Here is a 26,992-nt window from a genome sequence, read left to right as displayed (position 1 = left end):
TTGTTTCTTATACGAGAAGAAAATCACTTTTTAAGTTTCAATTGTTTTCTTTGAATGGATTCATCAAAATGAACAAGACGCAGCCATGCACATAAGTATGTTTTGTAATCCCACTTTTGATGGATCAAATCCTCCGTTTTCGATATCAACAGATTCAACACGAAGGAGAAAAAAAAAAAAGAGAAAATAATAATTAATTAATTATTCTCTTAAATAAAGAAAAAAATGAATGGAATCATCATCAACAGACGAAGGTAGTCTCCATGAAGTCAACGAACTCCTCAAAATCGATCCTCCCATCGCCGTTCTTGTCGTACACCGCGATCATCCGCCGGCACGCGTCGATCCCCGTCCCTTCCGCGAGCCCTAGCCTGGCCATCACGCCCCGCAGCTCGGCGGCGTCGATGAACCCATCACGCCCCTCGTCGAACACCTGGAAGGCGGCCTCCACCTCCTCGAGGCTGGGCGCCCTTTCCCCGAACATCCCGGCCAAGTCGCCCGCCCCTTCGAACCCTCCGTCCACGCCATCCCCCGCGACGCCGATGGCCTCCATGACGGCCGCCACGTCCTCGGGCGCGAGATCGAGGCGATCTTCCAGATTGCGGGGGTTGGGAGCGGCGGAGCGGCGGTAGGAGAGCTTGCGGAGGAGGAAGAACCAGAAGGAGAGGGTCTGGAGGAAGAGGAGGAGGATGGGGTCAGAGAGAGCGAGAGAGGCGGCGGCGAGAGACGACTTCTCCATGGGGTTGGGACAAAGGAAGAAGAATAAGAAGTCTGTCTTCGGTTGGAAGAGGGCGGAACGGGGCCTGCGTTTACTTATAGAGGGAGAAAATGTAGGGGAGGGAAAGAGGGAGGCAGGTGCGGCGCGTGGAAGTTTGGTGGAATCAAGTAGAAGAAAAGAAAACGTTGCTTCCTGGAACCATCATCGATGGAATTTGATTTGAACAGTCAGAGCATTCGGTCCAAAATGCTTTTTCTTTTTCATAAACGAGATTATATATATATATATATATATATATATATATATTCAATTGGAAGCCGTCAATTTTCAACTCATCCTCCATTAGAATGGTTCCATTCATATGGTTGTATTACATCATTCTATCTAAAATATATGTTCACTATTCTTCCATTAACTTTGATTTAGGAGTTTTATGTAATATAATATTTGATCTATTTACTTGTTTCAATTGTGATGATAAAAGATGATTCGTTAGTATCTCTGTCAAATTATCTTCAGATTAATATAGAAAAGATAAATCATAGACTACTACTATTTTTGACAGTTAAATAGTACAGATACTTGTTTCAATTGTAATATTAGTGTAAGTGTAACAAATAATTTTAAGTATTTCTAAATAATACCGAAAAAAAGAAAAAATTGAAGTTGATTTCAAATTCACATTTCAATAATAATAATAATAATAATAATAATAAAAGAATAAAATGATTATAATAATTAGATATTTAATTTATTTGTTATTTGGTAATTAGTAATTTTTATTTAAGTAGTAAATAGAGAATTGATTATAATCTCTATTAAATTATCATTTTTATCCTTATTTAGTATATTTCTTTCAATATTTATTATTAAGCCAAGTCTATAAAAGAAATTCAAAGCCATATAATTGAATCATCCGAATTAATTAAATTTTCACTTTTCTTTTCTACTTAAAAATTGAGGATCATGTTTTGTTTATCTGCTATGCTACGTCAATTGGTATTACAATCGAGTTATACACCTCTTTTTCTCACCAACATCAATACTTTCTTTTGGTTGGCACTTGGCATCAATACTTTCTCCTTTCCAAAATACATGTATTTCGTCGCGTAAATTTTTAACAAAGAGGCTTACATTAATTCGATAAAATCGTTCTCACTTAATAATTACTAATTGTTTGAATTTAGTAGGCTAATTAGTTTCTATGCATTATATATTCAACTAACATATTATTTATTTCCATATATTTTACAATCATCTTTATTTGATTACGTGCTTATTTTGTCACCGTTTCAAGTCATTTTATTTATCTAATTTCATAATTGTCTCATCATTAATTACTTTGCCCCTATTTTCAATCATCTTATCTATATGTTAATTATCTTATTTGTCTCTTCATTATTTCTATTTTCTAATTTATTTCCTTAAAATTATTATGTCGTGTAATTTATAAATCCTATCACATGTCGAATATCCAAATAGGCTATATATAAGGAGAAACCCTACCATTAAAGAAATAGATGCTAGATGTAAACTTGTGGCAGAGGAGCTTAAGATCCTCCGGTCAAGAGTAGAAGACCTAAAATGTTTTAAAGTTCATGCTGCTTGTATAATCGACCAGCTGCTAAAGTATATGAGTGATGAGCCCACAGACCACATATCCCACGTAGCTCAACAATCACCTAAGGAACGATCATCTTAGAACCATCAATCAGTCATTGATGAGGAAGACTACTTTCAAAACATCCAAATTTGATCTAGAGTACGTTAGACCTGACTTACACCATAAATAGATATTATATCCATCGAGTAAAACTAGATGCCACCAATTTTGATGGTCAACTAGACCCAAACGGATTCCTCGGGTCGCTGAGATTGAGGATTACTTTGAATGATACGGTATAACCTAAACCGAATGAGCATGATTTGCAACTAACTCATGAGTTTTACAAAGAAATATGGCAGAGTGGCACTACAAATCCATATTTGATAGTTAACAAAATTTTAAAATCAATCTTAAAAAATACCTTCATACTTTTCTTTCATATGGCGAAATCTCCCTTGAACTTTGACGGGTGAATACTCGCTCCGGTCATCTCTGTGTTGTTTTAGTCGGCTGTTAGTCTTTCTGAGAAGGTTGAGCTATGATATCACTTGTTGATCCAAGTGTAACTGGCTAGAGGGGGTGAATAGCTTGCAAGTCAGATTATCAAATTCTTTTGCTTTCCAGTTTTAGCAAAGACACATGTTAGTTTAATTAATAAAAATAAACATAAAATAAAGAATAAGAGACAAAAGATTTACTTGATTTGCAATCGGGGAGGTTGCTAATCTAAGGTATAGAAAGCTCATTAAATGACTCCTTTGGTGAACGCGGAGTAGCATCTTACAAACGTTAAAAGCTCAGAAAAGAACTATAGAATAAGGAAATAATAGTGTAGTATTCGTTGTCAAGTGTTGTTCATAACTCCTAGGACCAGAGCTCTATTTATAGCCTACTGGTCGAACTAGCTATTTTGCTGATATGATATCTCCGAGCCCCTGGACCTGGTCCGGGCGCTCCAACAAGGCGCCTTATATGCTCATAACGGCTCTTCAACGGCTTGATGATAATATTTTATCCCTGTTGGGGCACCTGAACTTGGTCAAGGCACCTACATAAGTCAACACAGAGTTGACTTATCAGGCTGCTGCTTCGGTCGCTTTGGTGATTCTCTGGCCATCCAGAGTTGGACTCACCTTAACCCAACTCCGACCTCTCTTCGAGCAGTCTTTCTCCCTGACTTCTCGTCTCTCAAAAACGCCACACACGTCCTTCTCGTACGCCGATGTATTTTTCCACAGCACCTCGTCCTTCGAATGCATTAAGCCCGTCGACTCTCTTCCCATGTCATCCTTCTCACTAGCTACGTCTTCCACTCGACTTCTTATGCTCATAATTTCTTACACACTTAGATACAAGAATCAAATACAACATGACCTAACTTAACCCGGTTGATCACATCAAAACTTACCCGGAATACTTATAAAAACCTGATTAAACACTTCACTCATATATTTCCTTTATATCTCTCGTATATCACATATCATCTCAATTCATAGTTTATCATACATCAATGGATCTATGGATTGAGTCTAAGCTTCGGTAAATTAATGGATGAATTTTTCTTGATAGATGGTTGACCTAAGAATGTTGAGTTGCCGGTTGCGAGTGTTTCATGATTTATCCTGGTGATCAATGAAAAAATTTTATTGATCTAAAAATCACCCCAACATTAATCGACATAAATTAGATACATGATGTCAATTAAAAAAACACTGGAATATCTTTAAAGGTAAATGCAGAAACAATAAATATAATTGTGATCATTGATTAGAACAACAATCAAAGAACTCTTTTTGTCTATTTAATACTAAACTCTCCGTCAATTCACATATCAATGAATTCAGTAACCAATTAAATTAACTAATTTTATATCAATTTGATTTGTTCTATTTTGACAGTAAAATAAATTTGATCGATTTGGTTTGTCAAAAAATTCAATTTAATTTATTTTGATTTATTTAATTTAATCGATTCAGTTTTGAACTAATTGCTCACCCTAGCTCCACCTGTAAAAAAAAAAAAAAAAATGATAAATTCGACAAAAGAAAAATATTAATACTAACAATAGCACAATAGCTTGTTCATCCCCAAAAAAAATTAAAGCATAACTCATATGCCACCAAAAGTTATAATAGACTGAAGTAGCAAGTCAAGTTCCTCAGCCAAGCCAATTATTCCTGCTACAATAAGTCTAAGATAACAATTTATCAAATGTCATCAACATGCCTTCATGAAGTCCTCCCATTAAACCTTTTTGAACAAAAACTGGGTTTTTCCATCTATAAAGAAACCAAATGAAGCAAGCACAAGTACCCTCTCCATAATTGTGAAACATATTTTACAACATAATAAAATTGTGCTCACTCCTAGTCTTTGGTATATAACTTCGATAAAATATGGATGTATTAGACAAAATTAATTTGGCAAAATACAGAAAACAATGAAGGCACAAATCAATTCGGTAAAATACAGATGAAGATATTTATCCCGAGTAGCTTCTGGAGTATGTAAACTGATCGTCGAGGCTAGTGTTCGACACTATCTCCGTAAACGATATTGCTCCGCTACAGTGCTTAACGGATTGTTGCAATTCGTTCCCAAGATACAACGACGACGAACGTCTCGGAATCGTAGCACTCCGACTTCCGAGACCAGCGAATCTTCTAGTAGACTTCTTGGACTCTTGAATGCACAAGATGAGATGAATGCTTGAGGAAGAGAAGAGAGGATTGAGTTAATATTCCATCATCTGGAGGATTCTATTTATACTGAAAGAAGAGGTTGAGTGTCCTTTGGGTGAGTGGATGTGTTCTTTGGGTTGGATCGATGTAGATCATCCATTCTGAAGGGTTGTAACCCTTCTCCAAGCTCACTTCAATCTCATCCATCAGATCTGAGGAGTTGTGACCCTCAGATCCCGCCTATTGTCATCGGCCATCGGATCTGGATCCATTGATTCGATGCTTCAGATCAAGTCTCATCCCAAGCTGTCAGATCGTTACTCTTTGCGATCCAACGCTCTAGTGCGCCTACAAAGCGCCCATTGCGCACGTGCGCACGTGGCGGGTGGCGGGCTCACAGGTGCGAGCACCTGCTCGCCCTGGGCTAAGGGAGCACCTGTCCTTTTATTTTTGTGTTAACTCCATTAACACATCTTCATTAATAAGTAGAGAATATACATCGAGAATTTCCGATGTGGGACTATTCTCCCATGCACTTTATTAATGAATAATAAATGTTATTTTGGGCCGACTTTAAACATTAATTTCTCATTCACCCTTAATCGGTTTTGAGCAAATTAATAGTCTAAATCTATCTACGCGAATCGTAGATTTCAATTTTGAAGTCAATTACGACTTTCGACAATTGATGGCTTCCTTCCTCAAAATCGTTTTGATCCATTTAAGGCCCCAATATCCAACAATCTCCCATATGAATGGAAATTAATGCAATGCGTGTATGCATGCTGACACTTTACAAGAGTCCAATCGATAAGTCACTACATCGGGAGAGATAGCTTGTGGCTTTAAACCTTCCGTAGTGAAATGCTATCGAGTATACTAGGCTGCGCAGTGAACGTGATGTCTTGAACTGCTCAGCTGTTGGTGTATACTTAGACAATAACACCCACACAGAGATCTATCTCACCTACTTTAGGTTCTCATGGTTGGTTCCGTTTCGGCTATGGATACCATCTTGGATTCATGAGTGTTTCATTGAAGCGGCCTGTCTTCACACTCACATAGGTGACACTTCTATCAAGAGTATCCTACCATACTCCACCTTATCAGGTATAGAAGTCACTAAAAGCATAAGCTTAACCTCACTACATAAGGTAGGACAGCACAAATTCATCTTAGGATTGGGATAGAGATAAACTATCTAATGTGCTGGACCACAACTTCTGTAACTTCGTTGTCCCATTGAACCAAGATCTTGGGATCTCCAGTCAACAAGGTTGGGTTACCGCTACAGTCATTTTCAGTTGTAGATTTTTAATCTCATTCCTCTTGATGAGCAGTATACTTGATCTCGACTCAACCCCTTCGTTAGAGGATTTGCCAAATTATCTTTGGACTTAACATAGTCGATTGCAATCACTCCATTCGAGATCAACTGCCTAATGGTATTATGTCTACGACGTATATGTCGTGACTTCCCATTATACATATTACTCTGTGCCCTTCCAATCGCCGATTGACTATCACAGTGGATTAGTACGGCAGGCACAGGTTTCATCCAGCTCGGAATATCTTCCAAGAAATTCCGTAGCCATTCAGCTTCCTCAGCTGCTTTGTCTAGTGCTATAAACTCGGATTCCATAGTTGACCGAGCAATGCAAGTCTGCTTAGTGGATTTCCAAGATACTGCTCCCCCACCGATCGTGAATACATATCCATTAGTGAATTTGGAGTCTTTTGTATCTGATATCCAATTAGCATCACAATATCCTTCCAACATAGCGGGATATTTTCCATAATGTAATCCATAGTTCATAGTATATTTCAAATATCTGAGAACTCGCATCAATACTTTTCAATGGGTGTCGTTTGGATTACTCGTAAAACGACTCAGTTTGTTGACCGTACAGGCAATATCCAGACGTGTGCAGTTTGTGAGATACATCAAATTGCCTATTATCCGAGAATATTCCAACTGCGATATGGTCTCACCATGGTTTTTCGCTAAGTGTTGACTTAGATCCATAGGTGTTTTCACTATAGAGAGATCGTACGCATTGAATTTTTTCAATACAGATTCTACATAATGGGATTGTGTTAAAACTATCTCTTCTGATGTCCTGAAAATTTTAATTCCCAATATAACATCTGCTTGACCCATATCTTTCATATCAAAATTTCTGGTCAACATTTTCTTTGTAGTCATGATTACATCATGATTACTGCCCATTATTAGCATGTCATCTACGTATAGACAGACAATTACATAGCCTTCAGGTGTGTTTTTGACATAAATGCATTTGTCACATTCATTTATTCTGAATTCGTTTGACAGCATTGCTTTGTCAAATTTTTCGTGTCATTGTTTAGGCGCTTGCTTAAGTCCGTACAACGACTTAACAAGTCGACACACCTTTTTCTCATTTCCAGGAGCCATGAACCCTTCGGGTTGCTCCATATAAATTTCTTCTTCCAACTCACCATTTAAGAACGCAGTCTTAACATCCATTTGATGTATTTCAAGGTCATACAGTGCTGCACTGGCTATTAGCACTCGTATGGACGTAATCCTTGTCACCGGTGAGTATGTATCGAAGTAATTAAGGTCTTCCTCTTGCTTGTACCCCTTGGCTACAAGTCTGTCCTTATACTTGTCAATTGATCCATCAGCTTTATACTTACGTTTTAGTATCCACTTACAACTTAATGGTTTATTACCAGAAGGAAGGTCTACTAGTTCCCAAGTATGATTATTCATGATAGACTCAATTTCACTATTGACAGCTTCTTTCCACATTGGAGCATCGAGTCTAGAGAGAGCTTCACTTAATGTTCTTGGTTCCATTTCTGACATGAAAGTCATGAAATCTGGCCCGAACGATTTCTCAACTTTAGCCCGTTTGCTACGACGTGGCTCTTCACTTTGATCGTCAATAGTCCTTTTATAACAGCTAAGTTCGGTAACGTCATTTTTGTTTGAACTTCCGTTGTTATCACTTTCAACGTTTCCCTTTTTATTTGGGAATACGTTTTCAAAGAATATCGCATTCCGAGATTCTATGGTTGTTCCCACATGTATATCAGGAATGTCTGATTTGTGAACTAGGAAACGATATGCACTACAAATACCGCATCGAACGTTTTAGGTCCGATCTTTACTTGCTTTGGTTTAGGTACTTCGACCTTTGCCAAACACCCCCACACTTTCAGGTCTTTGTACGATGGCTCGCGGCCTTTCCATAGTTCATATGGAGTTTTATCATTTTTCTTATGAGGGATTCTGTTGAGAATGTGATTTGCCGATAATATTGCTTCCCCCCACAAGTTTTGAGGTAAGCCTGAATTTATCAACAAGGCATTCATCATTTCTTTTAGTGTCCGATTTTTACGTTCGGCAACACCGTTTGATTGAGATGAGTAAGGCGCCGTTGTTTGATGGATAATGCCAGATTCTGTACAAAATTTCATCAAACGGTGCACCATATTCTCCACCTCTATCGCTTCGAATTATTTTAATTCTTTTGTCAAGTTGGTTTTCAACTTCTGTTTTATAGGTTCTGAACGCCTCTAGGGCTTCGTCTTTACTTCTTAAAAGAAAGACATAACAGAACTTTGTGCAGTCATCGATAAAAGTAATAAAATATTTTTTACCTCCTCTAGTTTGCACAAATTTCAAGTCACATAGATTACTATGTATTAACTCTAGAGGAGTTGTTGTCCTTTCCACCGAATGAAAAGGTAGTTTCGTCATTTTCGCTTCCACGCACACTTCACATTTGTGTGTTCCGTCAACATTGACGTTTGGTAATAAATTTAATTTGACGAGACGTTTGAGAGTATTATTATGCACATGTCCGAGTCGATCATGCCATAAATTAAAACACTCAACAACATAGCTGGAAGCATTTATTTTATTACCATCAAAATTTCGGAGTATAGGCATTACAACCATTTTGAATATACCCTTTTCTAGGTACCCTTTTCCTATGAAGACACCATTCTTCGTAAGTACAAAGTTGTCTGACTGGAACACTAGCCTAAATCCGGCCTTGACCAATGCCGCTCCAGAAACTAGGTTCTTACTGATGTCGGGAACATGGAGTACATCAATGAGTGTTAGCTCCTTTCCGGACGTCATCTTCAGAACAACCTTTCCGAGTCCAACAATTGGCGACGTCGTGGAATTACCCATATAGAGCTTCCTGCCATTTATCGGAGTATACTTGGAGAACATCGCCTTATCGGAACAGATATGACGAGTTGCTTCAGTATCAATGAACCACTACTTCGGGTTGGTATCCACCAAGTTGGCTTCAAATACAACTGCAGTGAGATCCAAGTCCTCAAGAGAGGTTGCGACATGATTCGCAGCATCCTTTGGCCCCTTGGTTGGCTTCTTTGGGCGTCTGCAGTCTTTGGACAGGTGTCCTACCTTTCCACAGTTGTAGCAGGAGCCTTTGAACTTCTTTGCTTGAGCCTTCTTTTTGAACTGCTTCGGCTTTTTAGCGTTCGGCTCGACCAGGTTGGACATTTCGTCTATAGTCCGCTTGGTTCCTCTGGAGTCGGATAACTTTCGATTATCATCCTCTATTCGTAGCCTCAGGATCAGGTCTTGCAGCCCTATCTCCTTTTGCTTGTGCTTTAGGTAATTCTTAAAATCCTTCCATGACGGAGGGAGCTTCTCAATTATCGCAGCAACTGTGAATGTCTCGTTCAGCTTCATGCCATGCAGTATTAATTGCATATCTTGGACTTGAGATGAGACACTTTTTGAGTCCACCATCTTGAAATCCAGAAATCGACCGACGATGAATTTCTTCAATCCAGCATTTTCGGTCTTGTATTTCTTCTCAAGGGATTCCCACAAAGATTTTACCGTCTCCAGAGAACAATATACGTTATATAACGTGTTGTCCAAGGCGTTGAGTATATAATTGCGGCACAGAAAATCTCCGTGAGACCATGAATCGCTAGCAGCCTTACTACCTTCAGTAGCAGCTGGCGTGTCTTCGTGCAAAAACCGTACAAGGTTTAGCGTTGTTAGATAAAACAGCATCTTCTGCTGCCATCTTTTGAAATCGGTTCCGGTGAATTTCTCCGACTTTTCTCTGTGCGGAATGGTTGTCGGAATGGCGGTCGGAATGACGGTCGGAACGGCCGTCGGAATGTCGTTGGTAGCCATATACTTGCGGCACAGAATATCTCCGTGCAGAGTATGCAAACTGATCGTCGAGGCTAGTGTTCGACACTATCTCCGTAAACGATATTGCTCCGCTACGGTGCTTAACGGATTGTTGCAATTCGTTCCCAAGATACAACGACGACGAACGTCTCAGAATCGTAGCACTCCGACTTCCGAGACCAACGAATCTTCTAGTACACTTCTTGGACTCTTGAATGCACAAGATGAGATGAATGCTTGAGGAAGAGAAGAGAGGATTGAGTTAATATTCCATCATCTGGAGGGTTCTATTTATACTGAAAGAAGAGGTTGAGTGTCCTTTGGGTGAGTGGATGTGTTCTTTGGACTGGATCGATCTAGATCATCCATTCTGAAGGGTTGTAACCCTTCTCCAAGCCCACTTCAATCTCATCCATCAGATCTGAGGAGTTGTGACCCTCAGATCCCGCCTATTGTCATCGGCCATCGGATCTGGATCCATTGATTCGATGCTTCAAATCAAGTCTCATCCCAAGCCGTCAGATTGTTACTCTTTGCGATCCAACGCTCTAGATCGCATCACAAGCGATCCATCATACCTATTTGATCAACGTTGATCAACGGTAGCCATCCATTCCCTAAGTCAACTGTCCAGTCATCTCCCTTTGCCCACGAGGATGCCGCATAGGTACTGCCACGTTAGGTACGAGCCTGACACGTCACCCGAGTGCCACGTAGGCACTGCAATGTCACCTGGAGCATAAATTTAAGCTCCTCGCGACGATGCGAAGTGCAAAGTGCGCCTACAAAGCGCCCATTACGCACGTGGCGGGCTCACAGGTGCGAGCACCTGCTCGCCCTGGGCTAAGGGAGCACCTGTCCTTTTATTTTTGTGTTAACTCCATTAACACATCTTCATTAATAAATAGAGAATACACATCGAGAATTTTCGATGTGGGACTATTCTCCCATGCACTTTATTAATGAATAATAAATGTTATTTTGGGGCGACTTTAAACATTAATTTCTCATTCACCCTTAATCGGTTTTGAGCAAATTAATAGTCTAAATCTATCTACGCGAATCGTAGATTTCAATTTTGAAGTCAATTACGACTTTCAACAATTGATGGCTTCCTTCCTCAAAATCGTTTTGGTCCATTTAAGGCCCCAATATCCAACAATAAATTCGACAAAAGAAAAATATTAATACTAACAATAGCACAATAGCTTGTTCATCCCCAAAAAAAATTAAAGCATAACTCATATGCCACCAAAAGTTATAATAGACTGAAGTAGCAAGTCAAGTTCCTCAGCCAAGCCAATTATTCCTGCTACAATAAGTCTAAGATAACAATTTATCAAATGTCATCAACATGCCTTCATGAAGTCCTCCCATTAAACCTTTTTGAACAAAAACTGGGTTTTTCCATCTATAAAGAAACCAAATGAAGCAAGCACAAGTACCCTCTCCATAATTGTGAAACATATTTTACAACATAATAAAATTGTGCTCACTCCTAGTCTTTGGTATATAACTTCAATAAAATATGGATGTATTAGACAAAATTAATTTGGCAAAATACAGAAAACAATGAAGGCACAAATCAATTCGGTAAAATACAGATGAAGATAGAGTGATGAATGAATGCTATGAAAAAAGAGGGAAAAAAAAGATTATTAAACAGAATTACCTAAATGATGGCTTCATTTTAACTGCCTTTATCAGACTTGATACAATTTTTTTTTCTTTTTTTTTGAGTGGTCATATAGAATGCCATCTAGATATTATTTATTCAATAGAAGGGGGTTACAATGTTTGAGGTGCCTCGAAGCTGTGCGGAGGTGCCCTGGACTAGAGGCACCCTTGCACTAATAAACTTCTGGGATGGAAGGTTTCTACAAGAAGACGCCTTGGAGTGCATTAGAGGTGTCTTGGAGAGCTTGAAGGCACCCTCGCATGCATGGATAGAAACCACATGCTTTGGAGATTATAGAGGCCAAAAATTTGGAGATCAAGTTGAGGTTGGAGGCGCCTTTGATGAGGTTGGAGGCACCCTCAACCAGGGGCGTATTTTAAGTAGGGGCTTGGTTGGGCTCAAGCCCAGCCAAGACCCATAGGTTGCTTTATATTATTATATATAATATAGGTATATATATTAGTATATTACAATTCCCTTCTCTGGGAATAAATCGGCACTACTAAAACCCTATTGTCATTCTTTTATCCCAAAGCAAATCAAGAGAACGAAAAAAGAAAGGACGACAAAAAGCGAAAAGCCGAGAAGAGCAGAAAGAGCCCAAGAGGTAAAAAAATTTCAATCGTTCACTAATTTTCTTCTTATTTTCCTCCTCCCTCCCTCCCTCCTCCTCCTCCTCCTCCTCCTCCTTCATCACCGAGCTTTGCCTTTGCAATAGTGCTTGCTCCTGTCGAACAGCAAGAGGATCTGCAAAGCAGCAAAGGCGATACGCCGACACACCTCCTCTTTTGAAACTCCACCGTGCGGCTTTTGCGCTGTTATTTGTTGGTGCTCTCTGCCTTGACCATGAGTTGATTCATCTTATCGTCTCACTCATCTTTGCAGCCTACAACCCTACACTAATTTATTGGAGTCATTCGGTGAGTTAATTCTTTGAATGCACTCATTTACTGATTTTTATTATTAACTATGGTATTTGATAATTAATATTCTATATTTTGGTTGTGAATTTGTGATTAAAATTTATATTGTTTTTTGTTTATGCATTTTATATTATTATTGACGCTTGAACTTTTGGCAAACATTTATCTAGATTTGATAATTTTATGGAGAAATGCGTGTTTTGCACTTAAATTTTTATATTATGTTGAAAATGATATAGTGACTTCTAGTTTAAGATTTAATTTTTCAACCCCCCCTATTTCAAAATCCTAGCTACGCCCCTGCCCTCAACACTTGATAAAAGTAATGTTCATCCAGCTACAAGGTAAGATCTTCAATATGAGCTAAAACGATCGTTTTGCTACTTCGTTTTTACGCTACGACTATACTATTGCTCTACTAATGCCTCTTATTGGGACTATAGGTCAGGAACTATTAGAGAATTTTATTACTTGGGTTGTCTACTCTATAGAGGAAGACCTGCAACACAAAGAAGTGAAGTTGCAGGGTGATTTAGAGGCTTTACACTCCCAAGAAAATAATAAATCGATGTAGAATTTATACTCGAATATTATACTTGTTGTTTTATTGTGAGGTTGAATCAGAGTGTGGTGGGGTTCCTAGTGGTTTCTAGGGGTGACAATTTTCTCTGAATCCGATAAGAAATCCGAAATCCAACTTGACTCAAGAGTATGGATGAAATTTTTAGATCCAATTAAATAATCGAATATTTGAATATGGATATTTTTGGATTCAAGTATGAAGGTGGATGTGGTAATATATATATATATATATATATATATATATATATATATATATATATATATATATATATATATATATATATATATATATATGAGTACCACATCCGTCTCTGAAAAAAATTTAGTTTGCCTCTTTACCTGGTCGCCAATACGTATCTCATTTTCTTTTCCATTAGAAATCCTCACCGGATCGAAGGAGCGCGAGGAGTGCAAGAATTTAATAAATATTCATAAATTCATTGAAATAATTTATTTTTTTTAAAAAAAATTGTAAGTAGTAAAATGATGATGGATAGGGTATGGATATCCGATCCTCTAATGGATATGGGGATGTCGATGAAAGTCAAATATCCGATGTGTATATAATGCGTGTATTTTATATAGGATTTTTGATATGTTTTGACTCACCTTTTGACCTACTTTGCATGCATATATTTCATAATATTATATCTTTATGCTTCACTTTAATACATTTTATTTCGGAGAACTACTCTTGTGTATTTTCCTTTGTTAGGGCATGAACTGGAGCGAAAATGGTGCTTGAAGATCAAGCATTTTAAGCTTGAGCCTACAACGACGCCCGTGCCCGCTAGCAAGGTCCGTGGCCAACACCCCTCTATTATCATCAAACCCGACACGGGCACCCGTGCCTGCCAACACGACCCGTGTCGCGCCTATCGCCTATTTCCTATAAAAGGCTGATTTTGACTCTTTTGATGGGATCCCCGATCTAGAGCCGCTCTAGAGCTCCAAGACGACATGAGAAGCTGTTCTAAAGAGGATTTGATGTCATATAGGTGTGGAAGGAGGATCGGAAGCGTCCAAAGAAGAAACCTCGCATCGAGCCTAAACTCTTCTCTGTTTCTGAATTTCTGATTTCTGAACTGTATCTGAATTTGTCAATGTCTGAACATGATTTGTGGCTGTAACTCTATTTCTATGGAGTAGACTCTTAATTCTAGGACTAGGGATTAGCTGTTTGTTGTGTGAACATTTCTGATTTGATCTATGAATGAATTTTTATTCTTATTCAATGATATATTGATTTGTGGTCCGGATCTACTATATAAACATGATCTCGATACCATAAACATGAGATTCATATCTCATAAGGATTTGGAGATGAACTGAAAGGAGTACCCAATCCTCTAACCAGTAGAAAATTGAGACTCGAAGAATCGACACAAAAGTAGATTGGTATGCTATGAGGAACAATAGGCTATCATTGATTTTAATGGATTGATCTCAATTTAGCGTCACAAAAGTAGGAGAAGGGTTAATTGGAGTTTATGGGATCTCGTGATAATGTTTCCTTGGGAAAGCGATCCCTAATTTTGACTACTCTGAAAGTAGATGATGAATTATGATTGATACGTCGATATAGTTTCAAAAGTTTACATTGGATACATAAGATAATCTACATACATAAACTAGTATTGAGGATAGGAAACCAATCGTAAATCAAGTATTTGCTAACATTATGGTGAAATCGAAATCCTAGAATTGCCTTCACCTACTGAATTTTCTATGATCTTTCTGCCTTCTTACTGAGATCTTGCTGCCTTCTCTTTGTGATCTCTATGCCTTCTCACCTTTGTCACTACCTGGGGTTAACGTCTCCGCTATGCACTTTCCACTTGTGTACCTGTATTTACCTCCCTCCATATCCGTGGGACCGGCTCTAGGGGGGCCGCTGATATGACGGTTCCACATTTTTTTCTATGCCTTCTCACCTTGATCTGCTTCCTTTTGTAATCTCTCTACTTTCCTATTTTGATCACTCTATTTTCTTTCTGTTATCATTCTGCCTTCTTTCTATGATCTTATTGACTTCTTTTGTTGTGATCACTTTGTCTTCTCTCTGATTTCTCTCAATCTAATTGATCAAATCTCCTTTCTCATTTTAATCTTAATTTTTCATTTGATTTTCTAGTTCTCGACATCCAAAACCTAAGATTAGTCTAGACAGTTAAAAATGTTAAGTAAGTTAGTACTCAATTACCAATCCTACTGGATTAATATCTTTTTATTACTTGACGACACGGATGCATACATCAGTATGGAGGTGGGTACATGGATGAATTTAATAAATAAAGTTGAGTACGGAGAATATAAAATCTGATCTAAATCTTCCTAGTAGCTTCCAAGAAAAACGATGCGGTGTGGGTTTGCGTAGTTTTGTCTAGCAGACTATAGTATAGAAAGGCTTTATAAGAAAAAAATATAAGTCCATGTTCCAGCTTTATTTTTTATTTTTGGATAAGCAAAAACTGTATATATCATAACTCCAATAGTACACAATAATCAGTACTAGATGCGTTTCATGCCTTATAAAGTATCACATTTGAATACACTTCAAATGTTTTGTATACATAAATCCTTTCACAATCCAATTGGTCTTAAAAACAAAAACTACTATATATTATGTGTCCTCCATACAAGGTGGATCAAAAAAGACAAAGCAAGATGTCTTACCTTTGTCAGTAGTCATCCACCTCTATTATATCGTCCATAAACCCGAAGCATTCGTTGGTAGGTGGACATCTCCTGTCCCATGAGTAACCAATCTTTGATCCTCCATAAATTTGTGATAGATGGGCATCTAAAGAATAGATGCTACTACGGGTCCTTCCTTGTTGTAGTTATAGCAACACATAATCCATCTTCTATCTTCCTTCTTCTTTTATTCTTTAAGTCATCCTTAAGTCTTCCCTATTTAATTTAAATTATTTCTTAAATTTACTTACATCATACCTTATTGACCAAGCACGTGTTTCCATCACTATGTTCTTTAATGGTAAAACTATTATAATCTGAAGATGAGGATTGTCTTCTTTGGTCATTTTCTTTTCAAATTAGAGCTAGACTCCTAAGTTTGGTAGCTTTCTCTCTCCTTTTTTTTTATTTTTTTTTATTTGGATCTCTGGAAGTATATAATTCTAACTCAAAAAATAAAGAATCCAGACTACTTACATTAAGGTCTCAATTAATGAGATAGGTGCCCTCGAGACTATGGTATAGCGATAAGGTATTCAGGTTGTCACTCAGGTACTTACGGTTTGAGCCCCAGCTATGACGAATTTGTAAAATTTTTTCCTCCAAATGGGACATGCACGCAACTAAAGGATGTTGAGTTCCTGGGCTATTCGCTGCGAGCGCTTCCTGATTAATCCTGATGGCCGGTGAGAAACTTCCGTGAGACCAAACCAATCATCCAGATTCGACGTTACCCAACTTGATTAATCATTTTTTCAATTAATGAGATAGGTGTTAATCAAGAAACTCCAATACTAAGTCTTTAGTAGAGCATTTTGGGCCATCCGGACGATATCCTTATTTGACAAATTTCACCAACATTTGTTAGTTTGAAAATAAGCTATTTATACTTTGAATACATTATTGCGATTTGCTCCCCTTCATCATTGTGAATGCATTGAGCCTTGTTCGTAGTAGATATCTCCATGCAAGTTTTTTCGTTGTTGATCCTTCATGGATCTTGATGGTTCATTCCTAAAGTGTTTTGTTATTGTTGTGTACTTTTCAATTTTGTTCATCTCGAATTCGAGTAAGGCTTGCTCCAACGCTAACTTGGCTTTGGTGTCGGTTAAAACCTCCTCCTTCTGCTTCTTTGTCAACCTAGACAAAAGTAATATGTTGTTATTTTCATCAACCGGAAAATCATACTCTTTTTCTACTGTGATAGCTATGTCAATTCTGAAGTATAACACCATCTTTCTCTTCCATGATAAAGTTTCCTTCAAGCTTCGAAAACAAGAATTTGTCTTCGGCCATGTGCTCATTGGCGGCTAGTCCTTCAATAGTGTACCCACTTTGATACCAATTATTAGATTGGAATGCCGATTTGATAGAGAGGCTGAATACGACAACTAAAGTACAGTGTTAGTATTCTACAGAAGATAATGCCCAATAGAAATAAATAACAAAATTGGAAAACAAACAAGATTGATACCTTCAATTTATTTGGTTCGCAACCCTAGGTTATTACGTTCAAGGACTATGTGCATGATATCCACTATCATTCTTCTCTTTAGTTAATCACTAGAGGTGGAGAAACCTATTACAAATAACTAATAAAATAAGAAATAAATATAATAATGGATAATGAAAGCATAAAAGAGACTGAGTGTGGGCATGATTTTTAGATCAAGGCTTGTTCTTCTCATAGTCCCTAGAGCCCTAATTATAACCTTCATCTCGAATCTTTCCATTGGCTAATTTGATGACTACCAATTAACTCTTTGTAGAACATCAGTTGACTTGATTGATCTTCAAATCTTATTTGTATCGTGTCATTGATCTTTCCATCTTCGACTCCACTTGAATTGGCCATCATAGCATTAGTCGATTAGTCTAAGCTATCAGTTGAGTAATCTAAATTCAATATAATTAACTGACCTAATTAGCTCTTGGACATTCTGTGCTCTTCTTGTAAACTCCATTCGATTGCCCTAGTCGATTCAAAAATATCTATTTGGTTGTTAAAATATGTTACTAGCAATTGATCCTTACTAATTGACTGATCCAACCCTAATACCCCAAACAAGCCTAATCTCAGAGTATATTAAAATTTGAATCACTAGTCGACTGAATCTCACCCATCATTTGACTGATGTCATGACTTCAACGAGTTCTAAGGTTGAGTTCGCCTAAGTCACTTGTTTACCCTTTGTCTCATGTATATAAGTAACTCCACTCATCTTTCTTGGAGTATTTTTAAGTGTTGAGGTCTTTTATCTTCAAGCTACGTGTTTCGGATGCTCTGAGCCCATGGATCCTCCTTATCTATCCTTCTTGCCTTTTCTTATATAGATCTCCATCTCGACTTGTTATGCTTTGATACTCTTCATCCTGTAGCCCCTTGGATGCACCATATCCTTCTCCAATCTTATGAACTTTCAACCAATGAGCTCTCCTAACTCTTGACCTCGCCAAGTCAACTTGTATACTTAATCAACTCTACACAACCATAAGTCTAACTTGCCCCTTGTCAATTTCATTAAAACCTTCAAAACCCTTTGCTACTTAAATGCAGAGGTGGCTGAGAGTCCTAATATTTGATATGTCTTAGAGGGGGAGAAAATGAGAGTTTAAGTTAGGCCCTTTCACTACAAATGACTTGGGAGTACTTTTTATTTATTATCTTAAATTTTGCATGTTGCTAAAATAAATAAAAGGGCGATTATTAGTATGATTGAGCCCGAACAAGTATGTTTGATATGTTGGAAAGGGTTTGACTTAATTTACTATTGTGTTTGGTGACATTGCAGAAGTGTGTAGGTGTAAACGACTTGATAGGTAATTGTAAGTGTAGTGGTTGGAAATGTCTAAGTAAATCAAGGTTAATCAAATACTGATGTCGAGTAGGATAATAATTATCCTGCGAGAAAGACAAGAAGGGAAATTGGGAGAGAGAGCAAGAAGAGAACTCGAAGAATATTAAAGAGAAAATTTACTGTTTACTAAAAAATAAAACTTTATTAATAATTAAGGGATGATTCCTCATACAATTAGATATGTGCTTATATAGACTCTAGACAATAAAACTAAGAAAGAAAGAAAAAATCTTAAAATATGGATCTCAATTCCAATCTTGTAGAGAAAAAAAGGAGCCCCCAAGGCGTAGTGCAGACGGTGTACGCATGACATCTCTGACGTAATGGCCAGGGGTCGATTCTCAGGTACTGACGACTTAGGGTTTACCCCACCATGCGTCTATGGCCTGTGTACCTACATGAACCTCCCTCCATATCTGTGGGATCGGCACTAGAGAGCCGCTAAGGTAGGGGATCTACCTTTTTTTGTAGAGAGAGAAAAAAGAGAGATCTTTCTAGAAAAGGAAATTTCTTAATAGAAATTGAAATTAATGAATCAGAACTCTAATATAGACAAACTAGAACTCATAAAGACCATAAATATCATAAATACCATAAAAATAAAAATGACTAAAAATAGTAAAAAATGCTTCGAAAAGGGCCTAAACGGTGGAATTTAAGCCATAAATTTAGATATTATGGATTCCCCTGTAAGAAATATAGATTTTGAAATTCTAAGGCATGGCCATCGATAGTCCTTGATTTTGAGTCTCAAGTCAAAAGTTATGACTATTTAAGTTTGGATTGATCCTGTATCAGTCAACCCGGGTTGAAAAGAACTCGCCCTCAAGTTTATAGTAGCCTCATCATCATCCACCAAATAAGGAGTTAAGTTTTTTACATTGAAGACATAAGATGTCTTCAAATGACTAGGAAGACATAACCTATAGGCATTGCCATTGATCTAATCTTCCAATCTTTGAGCTTATTACACTCATCCACCGGGAAACAATCATGAGTCAATATAGCACAAACGAAGTCACCAATATTAAATAGTACCTAACGACGATGATGGTCAACCTGAGTCTTGTACTTGGTGTTATTCCCTTGAATAGCTTGCTTCACTTGCTAATGAATACCCCGAAAATACTCTACCATCTCATCTGCTTTAGGACTAAATTATCCCGTACGTGGAACAAAAGCTTAGTCCAGAATCCCATTTGATAGATGATCTCAAAAGGACTCAGACCTATGGTCTTATTTCTTGATCTGTTGTCGGCAAACTATGCTTGAGGTAATGTTAAATCTCACTGCTTTGGCTTAGTTCCTGTCAAACACCTTAGAAGATTATCCAAACTCTGATTCACCATCTCAGTTTGCCCATATGTCTAGAGGTGGTAGGCATTGCTAAAATTCAATTATATTTTTAGTTTTCCCCATAAGCTCTTCCAAATATGGCAAATGAACTTGGTATCACAGTTCGAAGTCACAGAATGAGGAATGCCATGTAAACACATGATCTCCTTGAAGTAAAGATGGACATGTTGGTTGCTACTCGGAAAGCCTATAGGTTCCACTGTACAAAAATTTTGTACAAAGGTCTGAACCTTTTCCTAGCTACCATGTGTTCTTTTAAATTAAATTTTGGATCTCCTGCGGAACTTAACACGTTTGATCCAAAACTTAATCTATTTGTTCTTTTAGGTTTTGACTTGGATCTCCTGCGGAACTTAACACGTTCGACCCAAGTCTCCTTAAGTTATTAATTCCATTAAATATTAATTTCCATAAAAGGTTCCCAGTACTGACGTGGCGAGGCACATGGCCTTCTTGGATATGGGAGCAACCACCACCGACTAGACAAAACCTTTAATAGAAAGCTAATATTTAATTTCCTAAAATAACTTTAGGTTAACCAAAGAGAACAATCAAATCACAAGGAAAAGAAAGAAACAAAAGAACACAACTTCGAAAAACCATATTCGAAATACTAGAACGTAAGCCTCTTGTATTTGGTATTATTTCCATAAATAACTAGCATGATGCGGAAATAGAAATTACTAGTTATACCTTGTAGAAAAACCTCTTGATCTTCTACCGTATTCCTCTTCTAATCTCGGACGTTGTGTGGGCAACGATCTACCAAGATGAGAAACCACCAACCACCTTCTTCTTCTCCAAGCAAGGTTCGGCCACAAAGGAAGAACTTTACCAAAGAAGAAAATCAAAATACTAACCAAGCTCCAAGAGATGCTAGCTTTCTCTCCTTCTTCTTCTTCTTCTCCAAGTAGTATCCGGCCACCACAAGCACTCCAAGCGAGATGAAGTATTCCGCCACCACAAGAGGAAGAGAGGGAGAGGGTAATGGCCGGCCACAACACCAAGGAGAAAGGGAGAGAAAACAATAGAGGTTGTATCTTGTGAAGGCACCCTCACCCCTTCTTTTATATTCCTTGGCCTAGGCAAATTAGGAAATTTAATTACAATAAAATTTCCTTAATTTCCTTGACATGATTTATTTGAGAAAAATAAAATAAAATTTCCCAAATAAACTCTAATGGCCGGCCACATCAAGAGGAAGCAAATTGGACAAGTTTTAATCAACAATTAAAACTTTCCTTATTTGTTTCCAGAAATTTTAAAAAATAAAATTTCTCTTTAAAAATCTCTTCATGGTTAATAAAAGGAAATATCTATAATTTTAATTTTATTAAAATGTGAATAATTTTAAAGAGAAAATAAAAAACTCTCCAATCTACAAATAAGGAAAGAGATCTAATCTCTTTCTTTAATCTTTTGTAAATCTTTTACAAGAGAGATATTTTAATTTTAATTCTCTTTAAAATATATCTTCCACATAATAATAAAATCTAAAATTAAATTTTCTTTTTTATTTAATTATGGCCGGCCCTACTAGCTTGGGTTCAAGCTAGGGCTTGCTTCCTCAAACCCAAGCTTAGGCCGGCCCTAGCTTGGTTCCCAAGCTAGCTTGGCTGGCCCCCTTTAGGTGGGTATAGAAGGTGGGTATATGTGGGTATACTACTCTATAAATAAGAGGCTACGATAGGGACCGAGAGGAGGAATTGGTTTTGGTCTCCCGATAAAATTAAGCATCCCATGTTCGCCCCGAACACACAACTTAATTTTATCAATGATAATTCATTCCACTAGAGAACTATCATTGAACTACCGCACCAATCCCAAATTACATTTTTGGGCTCCTTCTTATTATGAGTGTGTTAGTCTCCCTGTGTTTAAGATATCGAATGTCCACTAATTAAGTGAGTTACTGACAACTCATTTAATTAATATCTAAGTCCAAGAGTAGTACCACTCAACCTTATTATCATGCCGGACTAAGTCCACCTGCAGGGTTTAACATGACAATCTTTATGAGCTCCTCTTGAGGACATTATCAACCTAGTATCACTAGGACACAGTTTCCTTCTATAATCAACAACACACACTATGAATGATATCATTTCCCAATTTATCGGGTTTATTGATTCATCGAACTAAATCTCACCCATTGATAAATTAAAGAAATAAATATCAAACATATGTGCTTGTTATTATATTAGGATTAAGAGCACACACTTCCATAATAACTGAGGTCTTTGTTCCTTTATAAAGTCAGTATAAAAGGAACGACCTCAAATGGTCCTACTCAATACACTCTGAGTGTACTAGTGTAATTATATAGTCAAGATAAACTAATACCTAATTACACTACGACCTTCTAATGGTTTGTTCCTTTCCATTCTGGTCGTGAGCTACTGTTTATAATTTATAAGGTACTGATAACATCATCTTCTGTATGTGACACCACATACTATGTTATCTACAATATAAATTAAATGAACAACTACAAAACAAATGTAGATAATTAGACCAAATGTGATTCTTTATTCATAATGAATGTTTACAAAGCTTAGGCTTTCAGTATACACTCCAACAGGGCAATCTAGACAACATTCATAGTCTTCATGCAAACTACAAAATGTGTCATCTTTTAAAACTATCAACCACAATTAGAATAGAATCCGAAGTTTGTTAGGAGTGAGGTAGTCCCAATACAAAGTCCATGGTGATGTTGAACCAAGGAGCTTCAGGAACATGTAAGGGAATATACAAATCTGCATTAGTGAGAGTACCCTTGCCCAACTAGAAAAAAAAGCATCGAAGTACAAAGTATATTACATCACTGGTCAACTTGGGTTAATAAAAATCAACATGGATAAGAGTTAGTGTCTTGTCACAACTAAAGTATCTTATTATGAAGTTCAGTTATAATTCGTCGTCTTGGTGAACAATCCGGAATACATAACTGCAAGCCACGAAATAAATAACCATTATGTGGAATAAAATCATGACGAAGATCATCATGCACCTCCTGGAATATCCTTCCGAGATAAGATGAATTCCCTCTGTACCAGGTAGTGCCGCTAATGCTTCAAAGACTGAATAGTGGTGTAAAATACTAAGTCGTAAGTAGAATAATTCTTCTTGGATAAATATAGTTTTTTATTGAAGAAGGCAATCGGATGCCCAGATTGGCTTAGAATATCCCTATTCCAATATCGGATGCATCACAGTTGACCTTAAAGACTTTATCAAAATCAAGAAGTGTCAGAACTGAGGCCTAGGTCATCTTCTGCTTGACCAGTTGAAAACTACTCTGAGCTTTTTCAGACCACTTAAAATCTCGCCTCTTAAGACACTCTATAATAACAGAAATCATATTACTAAAGTTTCTGATGAACTGATGATAGAAAGAAGCTAAGCCATGGAATCTTTTGACATCGTGCAGGGACCTTGGTTGAGGACACTCTAAGACCCATCTATCTTTGTTTGATATGCGTGCATACCATCAGTAAACATAATAAAGCCAAGAAAAGTTACTGATGTAGTAAAGAAAAAAAACACTTCTTCATATTGATAAATAAGCACTCTATCTTTAGCTTTTCAGAAACAACATAAAGGTGATTGAAGTGAGTCTATGTCGTACTGTAGATGAGAATGCCATCAAAGTAAACCACCACAAACTTTTCCATGAAAGTCCATAGAATTTAATGCATAAATCTCATGAAGGTGTTGGGCGCATTAGACAATCCAAAAGGCATGATCATCCGCTCATATAGACCTTGTGCGTCTTAAATGTCGTCTTCCATTCATCGTAAGATCTTATTCTGATCTGGTGGTAGCCATTTTTAAGATCAATTTTTTTAGAAGACCTTAGAATCGGATAACTGATCCAATATGTCATCCAAGCAGTAAATTGGGAATATATACTTCATTGTGATCTTGTTGATAGCTCGGTTGCCAACACACATACACCATGAACCATCTTTCTTTGGCACTTGTAGGGCTCGAACTATCTATGAGCTCATGCTCTCACAAATATAACCTTTCTCCACTAATTTCACCACATGTTGCTACAATTATTCAGTCTCCTTGGGACCGAAGTGTGAAGACCGGTCAAATCAAAGGAGTTGTAACTCCCAAATAAAGGTAATAATGGAGGCAATCATGAGGATGTGGAGATAATGGGACTAGTAGATCATGGGGACGTGGAGATAAGGGGAGTAGTGAGATCATGGGGATGTGGAGATAAGTGGGTTAATGGGAGATTAAAACCTCACCCCTATTAATTAACATACGCCTATTGAAGGAAAATCTTCATAGTAAAAGAAGACGGATTCTCGATAGAATTATTTTGGCAAGGAAGGAGAAGTCACCGCCTATCAATTTCTAAGGAGTGGAGTAAGTGGGCGTATTATGCAAATTATGAGTTCTGAAAGTGATAGTTTTATTTTCTAAAAATTATTTTGTTTCACTACTGTTATTACTGATTGCTAAATTATTACTGATTACTATCATTACTGGATTTTGGGCACTAAACTAACTATGAACTAAATGGTAGGGATATCTATTCTGAACGCATTTGATTACTGAATTATTATTGATTACCAACCTCTCCTCTAGGAGGGATAATTCTAGAGGACTGATATCAGTTTAAGCCATGAGAAATATGATTTAATTTTAGTGCCTACGTTAATATCTGTGTTGACATTATTGTTATTTTACTACTAAGAAACTACTATTTTTTAAGAACTACAGTATTTATATTTTATCCCCCTGAGTGACTTTCAAATCACTCACCCCTTATAATTCATTTCAGTTAGAGACGAAATTGGAACTGAGAATGAGATCAAGGATAGAGAGTAAGTTGAGTTTTGGGGATGGTGAATCCGCTCCAATTACTGACAGGAAAATTAGAATTCTATTGCAATAATGAACTCTTAGTTTAAGTGAATGTAATTTAATTCGTTTGAATGGTGAAAATACTGTATTATTTATTTTGGGAATGAAAAGACTGGTTTTCTTTAGCAATTATTATACTACTGAGGCTGGTTGTTTTTAAATTTTAGGTTTGAAAGCAATGTCGATATCAGTCCCCGATTGTGGAATGTGACATAGGCGATATGTTGGTCAGTTAGGAAAGCTTGACCCCGGAACAAGATCAACCTAATGTTGGATATCTCGCATAGGTGGTATTCTAGAAGGAAGATCATCTGGCGTCATCACATTATATATAATCTGCTAGCAGCTACTATACTTTAGCTAGTAACTCAACGTCCGTTGCTAGGGCTTCACTCTTGCACAATAGCAAAGCATAGACAACACCTCCATCCTCCATCTCATCTAAAAACCTATATATATAAAGTATATTAGTATTCTTGGATACTAGAATTGGAGTGGCTCATTCCCGTTGTGGTGCCAACATAATCTTCTTTCCCTTAACCGGAAGGGTATATGTATTCTTCCATCCATCATGAACAACACTGAGATCACACTGCCAATGCCGCTTCAATAATACATAACATACGTTCATGGTCACCACATCATACCAAGTACTATCAAAATATTTTATCAATTAAAAAAGGCACGAGGCATTGTCAGTCTATTATTACCTCATTGTCTTTATTCAGCTAGGATAACTTGTATGATTTAGCATGATGGTCTGTTTTTAATTATAATTTTTGGATAGCCTCAACGGAGACTATGTTCTCACAATTGCCGATGTCGATTATCATCTTGTAAACTTTATCTACGATGGTATATGTAGTATATTGATTCTCAATCAATTTTCCTCTGAATCACCCTTGGGAGTCAGCATACTCTTAACTTATGAACGACCAATGTCTCTTGGTCATCACCATAAATCACCTCGTTAAATGCATCATAAATTGGATTACCAATTGCTTCGGTACTCTCTTTTTTCATGTCTTCCTCGATCAATAGATTTTTATCTTTTTGATTAAGCAAAAGCAGGTTTCCTGCATCAGTTAGCCTTATACCTCTGTTTGCCACAATGATAACACATGACAGGAGTATTAGGATTAATCTGTGAAGGCTGCTATGTTATATAACATGAGCCTTGAGGGCGAACTGATCGACTATTTTGGTCACCCATCACCATTGGCTTCAGGTTCTATTATTTTTCAACAACTAGTGCACGTTGGTAGGCTTCTGACACCATCAAAAATGAATGAAAGTTGAGGACATCTTGTAGGGGATGACACAACCCTCCTAAGTATCGTGTGATCATCTGCTCCTCCGTCTTAGACAGGTTATTTCAAACAGTCAGCTGGTGGAACTTATATGTATATTTGTCGATTGATCTCGCGCCCTATAACAATAAGTGAAGTCGCTGGAACAGAGATTGGGTGTAACCGGAAGGGAGAAAGTGACCCCTCGGCTTCTTCTTCATCTTCTCCTATATAGTCATTTATTTTGGACTTACCCTATCTGTCTCGTGAACGTTGTATCTATTCCCACCATGCTGATGCTCGTCTGTTAAGTCTGATGGCAATCAACTTCACCTTCATCCGATCGGGAACCTGCTTATACTCAAAGATTCACTCCACTTCATTCAACCAATCAACGAAACTCTCTGCTTGTAATGCACAAGAAAATTTAGGTAGTTCAACATGAAAGCCAAGGTCTTCATAAGGCTCCTCTCGAATACGATGTTCCCGGCTTGCAGACTTATAGTAGTAAGGATTCTTGAAGGTAGACTCAGAT

The 26,992-nt window shown here is 37.5% G+C and overlaps 1 protein-coding gene across 1 annotated transcript; it reads right to left on the bottom strand.

The window, feature by feature from the left end:
- Positions 1 to 241: 241 nt before the first annotated feature.
- LOC122004685 lies at positions 242 to 3,607 on the bottom strand. Its single transcript, XM_042559535.1, has 2 exons — positions 3,458 to 3,607; positions 242 to 910 (listed from the first exon to the last, which is right to left on the bottom strand). Exons 1-2 carry the CDS (start codon positions 3,605 to 3,607, stop codon positions 242 to 244), a joined length of 819 nt encoding a protein of 272 aa, XP_042415469.1.
- Positions 3,608 to 26,992: the final 23,385 nt, after the last annotated feature.

The sequence above is a fragment of the Zingiber officinale genome, chromosome 7B (genome assembly GCF_018446385.1).
Source record: "Zingiber officinale cultivar Zhangliang chromosome 7B, Zo_v1.1, whole genome shotgun sequence".
Taxonomy (NCBI): Eukaryota; Viridiplantae; Streptophyta; class Magnoliopsida; order Zingiberales; family Zingiberaceae; genus Zingiber; species Zingiber officinale.
The sequence above is the reverse complement of the archived record's forward strand: the minus strand, read 5'-3'. Positions and strand labels throughout refer to the sequence as shown.

Excerpts from the sequence above, each read along its gene's own strand:
- LOC122004685 (XM_042559535.1), bottom strand. The coding sequence starts at position 3,607 with ATGGGAAGAGAGTCGACGGGCTTAATGCATTCGAAGGACGAGGTGCTG. Across the intron at positions 911-3,457 it reads GAGGTCGGAGTTGGGTTAAG|GAAGCAACGTTTTCTTTTCT; the intron begins GTGAGTCCAACT and ends TGATGGTTCCAG.